This window comes from Aquarana catesbeiana, linkage group LG10, assembly GCF_042186555.1.
Source record: "Aquarana catesbeiana isolate 2022-GZ linkage group LG10, ASM4218655v1, whole genome shotgun sequence".
Classification (NCBI taxonomy): domain Eukaryota; kingdom Metazoa; phylum Chordata; class Amphibia; order Anura; family Ranidae; genus Aquarana; species Aquarana catesbeiana.
This window is the reverse complement of record NC_133333.1, coordinates 77640758-77653631: the sequence shown is the minus strand read 5'-3', so window position 1 is coordinate 77653631 and position 12874 is coordinate 77640758. Positions and strand designations below refer to the sequence as shown.

The 12874-nt window shown below is 41.2% G+C and overlaps 1 protein-coding gene across 8 annotated transcripts in view; it reads right to left on the bottom strand.

Annotated features, from left to right (window-relative positions):
- The window catches only part of PPFIA3 (PTPRF interacting protein alpha 3), a 715578-nt gene that overhangs the window by 107395 nt on the left and 595309 nt on the right, over nt 1–12874 (bottom strand). For all 8 annotated transcript variants that reach the window (XM_073602297.1, XM_073602301.1, XM_073602303.1 and 5 more), the window contains 2 exons: nt 4009–4090; nt 3429–3629 (listed from right to left, as the gene is read on the bottom strand). In XM_073602297.1, coding sequence (XP_073458398.1) covers nt 3429–3629; nt 4009–4090 — 283 coding nt within the window. The remainder of the gene's footprint in view (nt 1–3428; nt 3630–4008; nt 4091–12874) is intronic.

The following is a 12874-nucleotide window of genomic DNA, read 5'->3' as shown; positions in this document are numbered from 1 at the left end:
TTCAGCTCCAGGGAGGATCTCACGGCAATATGCTATTGAGAGATGTAGAAGCCAGAATGTCTGGGTAGGAAGATCACCAGCAAATTCCGTATGCAATTTACCTTCTAGGGGACTGGAATACACGGGCATACTGTCCATCATGCAAGCTTGCCAGAGCATGAGGGAGAGGCTTGTCCACAGGTGGCCTACCACAGACAGACTTCTTTGCTTCTCACAGAAAATGACAATTTAAGAAGAGGTCTGATTCGGTTTCCACTCCCCAAAGCAGAGAACAGAAGCGGAGTTTCTCCATGAAACTGCAATCAAGCATACTGTATATGTTTTTCCCCCAACTTCTCTCGTAATGAAATTCCTCTGGAAGCTGTCAAGAATGAGCATGGTAGTCATGTCCACCCCTCCATTCTGATCATAGGAGTCTTGGTGCTTCCTGGCTATCTACTTCAGAATACAGAAGTCGATTCCCCTTCACACATGCACAGACCAGAGATGCAAGCATAATGCCGGGAAGGAGAAGCCGCAGAACCTAGATTGCTCCAGAGTTGCTCCAAGAGTGAGCTCTACTTTGGAGGGTGCGAAAGGCACTCTACTAACAGCCTCTATGCCAAGATCTGGAACAAGCATGTCTTTTTCTATTTTGCATGGCAAGATATTATTCTTACTGCACCTCTGGTGGCAGCTGTTCTGGTCTTCTTGTAGGTCAGATTGGACACGAGAACCTTACCCTATACTCTTTTGAGGTTGCAGGTGTCAGCAAGAACAAGGTTTAATTTGGCCAAAGGCCCTTTAGTTTGCAACATTTTGAAGACAGTCGGGATGTTTCGTCAACCGCGAGAGAGAATCTTTCACAATTAAAATCTTTTGATGCTGTTGGGGTTTATTTCAACTGTTTACTCCAACAGGGCAGTGTTCGGTTTAAGACATCGCTTACTAACCAGTATTTAGCGCAAATCGTCAAACAGAAGTCAGTTTGAGTTTCAAGCCCTTAGAGCTTCAGAAAAGCATATTGCTTTTGATACAGGAGTAGAGCTGCATCCTGTAGTCCAGCTTATATCAGAGGTAGCGACAGCCCTCCATCTACCAATCATCTGTCCATTGCCGAACTTTCCAGACGTTCAAGCAAGAAAACCACACAAATTGGTCATTCCCAGAGCTTGAAAGAAGTTTCTGTCCACAATTGCTCTTTTCAGTTCATATGATAAGTCTTTCACTGTTCCAGATGTAATTCATCAGGCAAGAGAGGTTGCCTCCTGGACCTTAGCAAGATTGGTTGTGCAGATGGGAAATGGGTTGTGAGCCTCCTTCAGTGGCAGTATGCATCCTATTCCAGAGGGGTTGAGGCCTCATAGGCAGCCCAGTTGAAAGCATCTATGGATTCATTCTACAGGAAAGTGGCATGGTTTCCCAGCATACCTTTTCAACCTTTACAGAATAGATCTGGGTGCCTTGTCATCAGTGGGCTTCGGAGGGATGACTGTTCAGTCTTCTGTCCCATTAAAAAAAAAATATATATAATATATATAAAATAATTATTTTGGTTTGTTAAGTAGAACCCACCCTGTCAGCTAGGATATGTATCACTAGTATGCTGCCATGGTGGCGTCAGGAAGATGGAAAATTGTATCATACTTACCGTAATTTTCCTTTCCTGACGCCAATCCATGGCAGCATATGACCCACCCTTGTGCGTTTCGATATCTAGCTAATTACGAAGAATCGGGCGGGGCCTAACTGGCCTCTGAATTATGCTATTTCATTGGTCCTGAGGGAGGGGAGAAAGGCGGAGCCTATCACTAGTATGCTGCCATGGATTGGCGTCAGGAAAGGAAAATTACGGTATGATACAATTTTCCATTCTTTGGTTAAGTTCTATTGGCAGATAGCTTGTCTAATTTTTATTTTTTTTTAATGCACAATAAAAATTGTGAAGAATAATACTTGGCTATGTGTTTTACTTCAAATGACAGTTTGGGAGTAGGCAGTTACATTTTAAAAAATACAATGTAAAATTGACAAGGGACACCAACATAGTTGTATCTTTGATCTTATAAACTACGGATAATGGTGTTGTGGTAACTTGCACAAATAAAAACAAAAAACATAATAATATTATTCTTGAAATCACTAGAAAAAAAAGCCTTTGAAAATATGTTTGCAATAACTCCATCAGTATCACCAGCAAAGCAGCTTCATTATTATCCCATTAAAGAAGAAGAAAATTACACGCTGCATTTGGAGATTTCATAATTTACCACGTCAGGAAGATTAATTCTCCATTACAAACGCTAGTTTACAAAACCGATCGCTTCTGTTTCCGAGCATGCGTTTTTGTACTTTGGACTTTTGTCCGATGGACTTGTGTACAGACGCTTGGAAAATCTGACAACACACATTTGTTGGTGGAAAATTTGAGAACATGCTAGCCAACATTTGTTGGCAGAAAGTCCCACACCAAATGTCCAATGGAGCATACACATGGTCGGATTTTCTGCCAAACAGCATGACATCCAACATTTGCCGTCAGAAAATCTGATCGTGTGTACGCGGCATAACACTGATAACCCACTTTTCAGACAGGAATGTATGGTGCATGTTTAGCATTTGGGCAGGGAAGAGTTAAAACTTTTGTCAGATATTATTGCTGCTTAAAGTTTTACTAAACCCACAACAGTAAAATCAGTCTGTATATGCAGTAAAGTATGCTTGTTATACTCACTGTGGAACCTAAGGGGTTATCCTCCACATTGTGTAAAAAAGGCTGTTTGATCCTGTCTTCTCTGATCCTCCCCTTCTTTTACTGTCACCAATCTATCTACTGTTAGTACAGAGCCTTGGGGGATTGGAGGCACTCTGCACATGCTCAGTCTGGTGTGTATTGCTAGAGAGTTGTTTATTTATTGTTTTGGGGGGGAGGGTGCATGTGATCAGCACAAGGCCAATTAGCACTGTCCAGACAGAAAGTCAGGGGTCATGCAGCCTCATAGGACAGTCAGAGCAGAAAAAAACTCCTCCTAAAAGCATTAACCAGTGCTCGGCCAGACACTGATAGAAGTCACAAGACTGCTATATACTGCTGATGAGAAAAAGTATTTAGCAGTTTATATCTACTAAAATTACATTTACATGTTCTGTGTACTGTGGGAGACCAGATATAATGAATGCAGAGTCCTGGGTTTAGTAACACTTTAAGTCCCCATTGAAGACATTTCCATTCATATCCTGTCCCAGTGCCACCCTGTGTGATAGGGGAACTGGAACAGGGGATGAGGGCAAAATCGCTAACTAGAAAACAAACATCAACATAAATCCATCCAGACAGACACTTCCAGGTTATCTAAAACTAAAAAGAAAAATGTTTTAGCTGGAGTTGTACTTCCAGTACTCTTTATTCCAAGGTAACTGCATATACTAACCATATCATGAAGTCTTACCGTGCGTGACGTGGCTGGAGCAGATGGACTTGTAAGAGAAACCATTTCCTGGATGGCAAGGCGCAGTTTCAGTCGGTGGAGAGGGTTGCTTATACCAATCTCACGCTGAATTTCTGTATCAGACAAGTTGGCCATGATAGCACCACTTTTCACATTAGCACGGCAAGCAGCAACATACCAGGCTGGCATACCTACCCAGAGCTGAGAGAAAGCATTAGATCAGTGATTTTAATAAAATAAACAAGTCTGAGTATATACTGGAGTACAGTTTTGTACGGCTCCATATAAAACATAGCAGAGACAAGTAAAGCACACAGTTGCTATAGTCTATAAACCAAAAAAAGTTGTCAAAACTTTACCTTTTAGTGGCTAACTAAAAACATTAAAAAGCACAGGGCTCTAAAACTCCTTCTTTAGGTAGTATAACAGATGAAATAGAGAAAAAATACAGAAACACTGAGTATAATACTGTCTGAGTCAGTTCTCTACCTCTGTATTTACTGATGGCTAAAGCAGTGCTCATATTGTCTTTGAAGCCAAGGAGCCAAGAAGATACTATTAAATGCAATTTAAACATTACCTCCAGCCAAGAAACAACAGTAGGTCCATCCCAAGCAGCAAACGGAAGGCCTTGTCGACAGGCTTCTTCCAAGAGTTCATGTCTACAACAGAAACAGCAGGAGCTAGGTTTTCATACTTCAACTAAACATCAGTAATTTATTACACGCTTCCCAAACTATTTATGACAGAAGGGGAAATCCGCCTTAAAGAACAGAGCATTATTTGTATTTTCAGAGATACATTTGTTTCATTCAAATCAATACAATCTCCTGTTTTGGATAGGCAGGGCTTTTGTTCACAAGCACATTGCAATATTTTCTTTTAGCCCTGCATTTCTTTATCCTAAAGCTAATTTAAAGCAGTTGAGGCATCCTATGAAATTTAAAGCGGGGTTCCACTATCTCCGAGATTTTTTTTTTTTTTTTGGCAAAATGACAATGAATGTGCTCTATGAATATAGAACTCACTTGTTCGGTTTTTAAAGATGAGTGCTGTCCGTTTTCTCCTAATAAAGAAACTTATAAACTATGATCCAGATGGTTGTCATCTTGCCTGTGGGCATGTGAAGCCCACAGGCATCCTCTTCCGGGATACGGTGCTGCTGATCAACCAGCATGCACCGCCCGTTCTGTTCCCGATCTCGCGCATGCGCAGTAGATTGCCATCGCAGCGCCGTCAACAGCTCCGGTTGCCATCACAACGAGCGGCGCCATAGGAAGTCCCGCCCCGTTGTGATGACAATGACGTCACTCCCAGGATTGAAATCTCGAGATAACTCTTGCAACAGGCCGCCGCACTGACTCCAGGGAACAATTACACAAGCTCCCAGGAGCCAGTGCGGCTAAGAGGAAGTGACGATTTAGCCGCAGAAAACACGCCCCTATCCGCAGCCTGTACATCCTGGAAGACACAGATACTATCAACAACAAAGGTACAGTATAAAAAAAAAAAAAAAAAAAAAAGTGCAGTTTTGTCATTAGGACATTGCGGTAATCCTGTGCAGCTAGTGTTGTAAAATTGGGTGGAGATCCGCTTTAACCCTGAAACTAAGTGGCTAGTTTTCTTACTATTGGATCATGAAAGGTCCTGTGGTGGTCCTCTAGTGTACTATTAAGAATGCCTGTTCTGGATGAATAGGAATATTACAATAAATGCTAAAGGACTGTTTTAGCTGGCAGTACATTCAGGAGAAGTGTGTGAAGGGTATGCCAATAGGCAATATTTGCAACAGAGAAGTATAGAGGGTATGACAGCAGGTAGTATGGAAGGAGTGTGAAGATTATGATGGCAGGCAGTGTGTGCAGAAGAGGGTGTCCGTCACGTTTCTCTGACATTTGAAATCATTGTTATTTACTCCTGACCAGGGCTTTTTTTCTCAAACAATAGGTGCTGGAACTTAACCATGGCCCCACAAAACCCCTCCCCCTACACACCCTCCAAATCACATCAAATAGTGGGTGTGTTCAGTCAAATTTCACGAAAACAGTAGGAGGGTCTTAAAGGGGCATTAAATACCAAGATTGCATTACATACAGCGTGCAGAGCTGTCACTTGTAAACACAGAAACCAGACTTCTGTGTTTACAAGTGATTGTGGTGAGCAGGCACCAAAGGGTCTGAGCCAGAGGTGGTGGAACTGAGTTCCACCAAGTTCTCCCTGAAAAAAAGCCCTGCTCCTGACTCTTAAACTTAAATAACTGTGTGTTATTTACTCCTGTCCTGACTAGTCGTCGGTGAACCTACCCAGGTTAGGCAAATCTGATCTGAAGTAATAGCCACAAGAGGTCTAGGAGCTTTAGGAGGGTTTAAGTAATAAAAACAAGCGCAAAAAAAACTCCAAAACCACAACCTTACATTCCCTGAACCCCTTCCTATCTCAGTATTACCAACTACTCCCAAAATATTTAAATATACAGTAGATTTCAGGTATGTGTTTAGCTTCAGGACAATTTTTAAATTCCAGCTCCCTTATGTACTAATATAGCATTAGTGTACTTCTGTTGCAAACATTTTAAAGCTTACCATTAATTCTACATACACTTCACTGTATTTCTCAAACATATCCATTACTTCTGCCTTACTTCCTGGGCAGACTATAGGTCATGACACAGGAAGGAGTTGACCAGCTGAACTCATTAGCACACCCTGCATCATCCACCCACCTACCTACCCACCCACCCACTTCCAGGTGTATGTTTTTTAAATGAAATGCAATCAATCAGTGATCACCCTTCTCACTAAATTCACAGACATAGATTGTTTTTGTTCCTTCTTTGATTTTAACCACTTGCCTACTGAACCCCCCCTCCCCCCCAGACCAATTTTCAGCTGTTAGTGCTCTCACACTTTGAATGACAATTACTCAGTCATGCAACGCTGTACCCCAATAATTTTGTTGTCCTTTTTTTCATACAAATAGAGATTTCTTTTGGTGTTATTTGATCACCTCTGGGTTTTTCATTTTTTGTGCTATAAATGAAAAAAAAATGACAGTTTTGAAAAAAAAACAAATTTTTCTTCGTTTCTGTGATAAAATTTTGCAAATTAGTCATCTTTCTTCATACATTTTGGCCACAATTTATTGCTACATATCGTTGGTAAAAATAACCCAAATTAGTGGATATTATTTGGTCTGTATACAAGTTAGAGAGTCTACAATTTATGGTGCAAATCACAAAAAAATTGATCACACCTGATGTTTCTTGAGGCCATAACAAGCCAGGAAAGTACAAATGCCTCCCAAATGACCCCTTTTTGGAAAGTAGGCATTCCAAGGTATTTAGTAAAAGCATGGTGAGTTTTTTGAAGTTGTAATTTTTTCCCACAATTCTTTGCAAAATTAAGATTTTTTTTTTTTTTTTTACAAAATTGTCATTGTAAAATAACAGGTTATTTCTCTCACATGGCATGTGCATACCACAAATGACACCCCAAAATACATTCTGCTACTCCTGAGTATGGTGATACCACATGTGTGGGATGTGTGGGACTTTTTCACAGCCTAGCCACATAGAGAGACCCAACATGCAGGGAGCACCGTAAGGTGTTCTAGGAGCATAAATTACACATCTAACTTGTTGACTACCTATTACACTTTTGAAGACCCTGGAGCACTAGGACAATAAAAACGCCCACAAAATGACCCCATTTTGGAAAGCTAACACCCCAATGAATATTCTATGAGGCATTATTAGTCTTTTGAGTGGTTTATTTTTTTCCACAAGTTTTTGGAAAATGTGGAAAAAAATGAAAACACATTTTTTTTTAATACAAAATTGTCCATTTATAAGATATTTGCAACACATAGCATGTACATAGCAAAAATGACACCCCAAAATACATTCTGCTACTCCTCCTGAGTATGGCAATACCACATGTGTGAGACTTTTACACAGCCTGGCCACATACAGAGGCCCAAGATTGAAGTAGCACCCTCAGGCATTCTAGTAGCATAAATTACACATCTCATTTCGCAACCACCTATTACATTTTTGAAGACCCTGGAGCACCAGGACAATGGAAACACCACAAAATGACCCCATTTTGGAAAGCTAACATCCCAATGTATATTCTATGAGGCATTATGAGTCTTTTGAACGGTTCATTTTTTTCCACAAGTTTTTGGAAAATGTGGGAAAAAATGAAAACGCATTTTTTTTACACAAAGTTGTCCATTTATAAGATATTTCCAACACACAGCATGTACATAGCAAAAATGACCCAAAATACATTCTGCTACTCTTCCTGAGTATGGTGACACCACATGTGTGAGACTTTTACACATACAGAGGTCCAACATGTAAGGAACACGTCAGGTGTTTTAGGGACACATAGCATGCACATACCAAGCATGCACACACCCCAAAATACATTATGCTGAGCAAAGGATAAACAAAAGATTACATGTGGTTTTAGTAGCGCAGTTGTCCACAGGAGGATAGCACTGGTCCAGGCAGCAGGCAGGGACTTGGTCAGCAACAGCGAATGCAATTGTCCAGGCAACAGGCAGGAATACTGTCCATAGTCAGTACAGGCAGCAGGCAGGGTTACTGTCCATATACAGTCCAGGGTCAGTGCAGGCAGAGATATTGTCAGCAGTGCCAAAATATTGGTCCTGGTAGTAGGAAGGAACATGGTGTATGTGGTGTGGTCAGTTCATTCGACAGACTGAGGAATGATGGCAGTAAGTCCTACAGGCTGCAGGCAGAAGTAGGGTGGCGTTCAGGACAGAATGGAAACAGGGGTAGAGGCTTCTCTCACCCAAATCTCTTTGAAGCCTCCGGTCTCCAGACCCTAATCTAGGAATGAGAAAACAAAAAAAATTTTGCAGAATCCAGAAAAACAATTCTGGAGCCCCTCACATATATGAGACCCCTGTGTTATGAATCCCACTAGTCCAGTAGCAGGGTACAAGATCAGTCCAAGAGGTAGGCAAAAAACATGGTCAAACAGTCCAGGGTCTGTTCCAGATCAGGCAGCGGTATGTACAGAAGCGGTAGGCAGAAGCGTGGTCGAATAACAGTCCAGGGTCAGTTCCAGATCAGGCAGAGGAATGTACAGAAGTGGTAGGCAGAAGGGTGTTCGAAAAACAAGCCAGGGTCAGTTCCGGAGCAGGCAGTGGCATAAGGGGTGTGAAGGTAAATGGCAAGAACTGAGAATTACGTTTACCGTACTTCACTAATAATTTACTGAAGTATGGTAACGGCAGAAACAGTCACCTATGCAGAGGCCTGGTTGGGAAGGACACTGGGGACAATAATAAAAGGTGTCTTTTCTTTTCTGACGTTTTTGACCTATTGGTTTGGGAGGGATTTTATTAGGAAAGTGGCGTTTGGAGAGTCTACTAAGAACATTGCATTAAATGTTTTCTGGTGGGCAGTTCGGGAATATGATATAAGGGCAGTGATAATTTCCTCCTGGTATCCAAGGAAGGGTTGGGGGTTTCAGTGGAGTTGCAGTAAATTATATAGGAGTTGTATATGGCCAAAATGAAAAGAATAAATTGAAACTTTTTTATACCAATGGTATGTTCGTCTTGTGGCAAGGTAGGGTTTGAGCATTTGGTCGTTGAAGTCGACTCCCCCATGAATAAATTGTATTCGTGGCACATGTTGGCTTTTGGATGGGGCCATTCCTTCTGGAGATTTCCATGTAGGTGTTATTGTGGATCGAAGACAGCATGTAGACATCCCTTCTGTCCCTCCACTTCACTGACAGAATTTCCTTGTTTCACAGACTTGCTGTCTCCCCTCTTCTTAATTTTATATTGACGAGCCTTTGAGGAAAGCCCTTTCTGTTCTTTCTCACGGTGCCACATGCTGGCGTCTTCCTCCGGAGAAGGTTGTGGAACAGGGGCAGACTCAAGTAGAAGTTGCCTACATACAGGTAGTAGCCTTTTTCCAGCTTGATCCTAGGTAGTCTGGGCAATTAGGGGGATGCAGCTAGGGGTCCTTCCCTTTGTACACTATGAAAGCATATGTGTACCCTGTGGCTCGGTTACATTATTTGTAAACTTTCACCTAATAGCGGGCCCTTTTGCTGGGGATAAATTGCTTGATTCCCAACCTGCTGCTAAATTTTACAAGTGTCTCATCCACATGTATGTGTTGATCTGGGGTAAACAACTGGGGGAATTTGTGAGAAAAATTGTTTAGAAGTAGCTGAAATTTGTAAAACTTATCATAATTTGGGTCATTTCGGGGAGGGAATTGGGTATTGTCATTGAAATGTAGGAACCTCAAAATCATGAGATATCTGGTTATGTTTTTTATTGTTTATTTGTTTATAGGGCTGAAGTGGTTAAGTCTGACCACAGAATTTCTACTGGATTGAGGTCTGGGCTTTGACTAGGCCATTCCAACACATTTACATGTTTCCCTTTAAACCACTCAAGTGTTGCTTTAGCAGTGTGTTTGGGGTCATTGTCCTGCTGGAAGGTGAACCTCCGTCCTAGCCTCAAATCACACACAGAGTGATACAGGTTTTGCTCAAGAATATCCCTGTATTTAGCACCATCCATCTTTCCCTCAACTCTGACCAGTTTCCCAGTCCTGACTGCTGAAAAACATCCCCACAGCATGATGCTGCCACTACCATGTTTCACTGTGGAGATGGTGTTCTTTTGGGTGACGTGATGTGTCGGGTTTGCGTCAAACAAAAAAAGAGTGACAATTTTGAAAAAAACACAATATTTTGTACTTTTTGCTGTAATAAATGGCCCCAATTTTTTTCTCAGTTTAGGCCGATATGTATTCTTCTACATATTTTTGGTAATAAAAATTGCAAAAAGCATGTATTGATTGGTTTCCGCAAAAGTTATAACGTCTACAAAATAGGGGATAGATTTATGGCATTTTTATTATTATTATTTTTTTTTAATAGTAATGGCAGCGATCTGCGATATTTATCGAGACTGCGACATTATGGCAGACACATCGGACACTTTTGACACATTTTTGGGTCGATTGACAATTATACAGTGATCAGTGCTATAAAAATGCACTGATTACTGTATAAATGTCACTGGCAGGGAAGGAGTTAACACTAGGAGGCGATTAAGGGGTTAACTGTGTTCCCTATGTGTGTGTTCTAACTGTGGGGGATGGAACTGACTATAGGAGATCCCAGGTGGTTCCCAGCTAGTAGGAACTCACGCTCTTTCTCTACTCTCCTCACAGAACTGGGATGTGTGTGTTTATACACACACGTCCCTGTTCTGCCTCTCGTGCCCACGATCGCTCGTGGCTGGCGGTCATTGCGACCGTCGGTCACGAGCATTGGCACCCCCCGCTCCTGCTATCCCATTTAAAGGGACCAACGTATAGCTACGAAGGTTTGTGGGATCGTGCCGACTTGGCACAGAATATCGAAGGCAGCTGGTCGGGAAGTGGTTAAAGATTGTTGTTCACAAGTGCAAACCATCCAACGTGAAGGAGCTGGAGTAGTTTTGCAAGGAGGAATGGGCAAAAATCCCAGTGGTAAGATGTGGCAAGCTCATAGAGACTTATCCAAAGCGACTTGGAGCTGTAATAGCCGCAAAAGGTGGCTCTACAAAGTATTGACTTTAGGGGGGTGAATAGTTATGTACAGTTACTTTTTCTGTTGTTTTGTCCTATTTGTTGCTTGCTTCACAATAAAAAACAAAAAACAAAACATCTTCAAATTAGTGGGCATGTTCTGTAAATTAAATGATGTAAATCCTCAAACAATCCATGTTAATTAAAGGTTGTGAGGCAACAAAACACGAAAAATGCCAAGGGGGTGAATACTTTTGCAAGGCACTGTAATAAATCACTCACACTGCAGAACAGAAGCTCTCCCTCCTCACACGCTGTCTCTGTGTGAGGAGGGAGAGCTGTCAATGAGAGATGTTCTCATATGTTTACATTTGAGATCATCTCTCATTGGACATGCCAATCACGTGGTAAATGGCCATTTACTGTGATCTGTGATTGGCTGTGTCCAAGGGACACGGCCATCACAAATTTTCCCCGATGCGCACGGGGAGCATGCAAAGGGGAAGACATCATATGACGGCGTTCCGGAAATGTCATCATTCGAGGAGGTTTTTTTTTTATTATTCTCTCTTTTATTATGTAAACAAAGATACACAAATACATATAAAAAAAATAGCATTGCTATTTCAATGTCAACATTCCTTATTACATATATTGCTTACAATATGCAGTTATTCCCCCTATCCCCCCCCTCCAAAAAAAATAAAAAAAAATAAAAAGGAACCACTTCTCCTCCCCCTCCCTCTAGACCCCTATACCTCTATCAAATTCCTCCAACCCTCTCATTATTTTTTTTTTTTTTTCCTTGTCAAAAGAAGTTTATTGAGTATACAATATTATAAAGATACATAAAGTAAGTTTACAAGGATCTATAAAGTAAGCTCATTGTTTTACAGTAGGGATTATATAGGTAAATATCATGAAATTTCAAATATTAAACATTGGGTTCACGTAAACCTAAATTAAAGATATATATCATTTCCTTAGTTACTTTTGTAGGTATTTAAATGATTTATACCTACTATATATATTGTTTACAGGACCCTCTCATTTTTTAAACTCCATCCATTTTCCCCATATATTCCGGTATATCTCTAATGAATCTTCTACTGTATGGTGTCCTATGGCTCTCACCATTTCTACTCTTACTACCAACTCCTTCATATATAGCACTTCTTGGGTTCTCCATAAGCTTGGGATCAGACCTTTCGCTTTATTTAGAAAGTATGGGACTAAGGTATTCTTGTATTGGGCCACCGTCATTCTCGTATCATGAAATAGACATTCCCAGGGATAAATCTGAATCCGTTCTCCCATTATTTGCTGGATCACGGCTATAATTCTACCCCAGTAAGGTTGAATCTTTGTACATTCCCACCACAGGTGCGCAAAGGTCCCCTGGGCATTACATCCCCTCCAGCAAGTTGGGGGGCCTCATGCCCCGAACCTGTGCGCCCTCTGTGGGGTCACGTACCATCTCGCCAAAAGTTTATAGCTCATTTCCACTGTCCTTATATCACTTGACAAGAAACAGGCTGTCCTAAGGATTTTCCTTTTATGTTCCTCATCCCTAAGAGAGCCTATCTCCTCCTCCCACTTTCCCAGATAGGGGGGAAATTCAGGTTCTACTTCCTTAATCAAAATTTTATACATTTTAGATATGCTTTGATTTAAACCAAGAGGGGAGTTAAATGATTTCTCTATCAACCTCATGTGTTCTTTTCCTCGCAATGTTTGTGGTAGTGATTGTGTAAAATGCTTCAATTGTGCATACCTCCATTTGTCTAGTGACTTATTTCCCCAGTTATGTGTGATTGCAGCATACGTGTATATCCTATTACCCTTCATTACATCTTGCAATAATATTTCC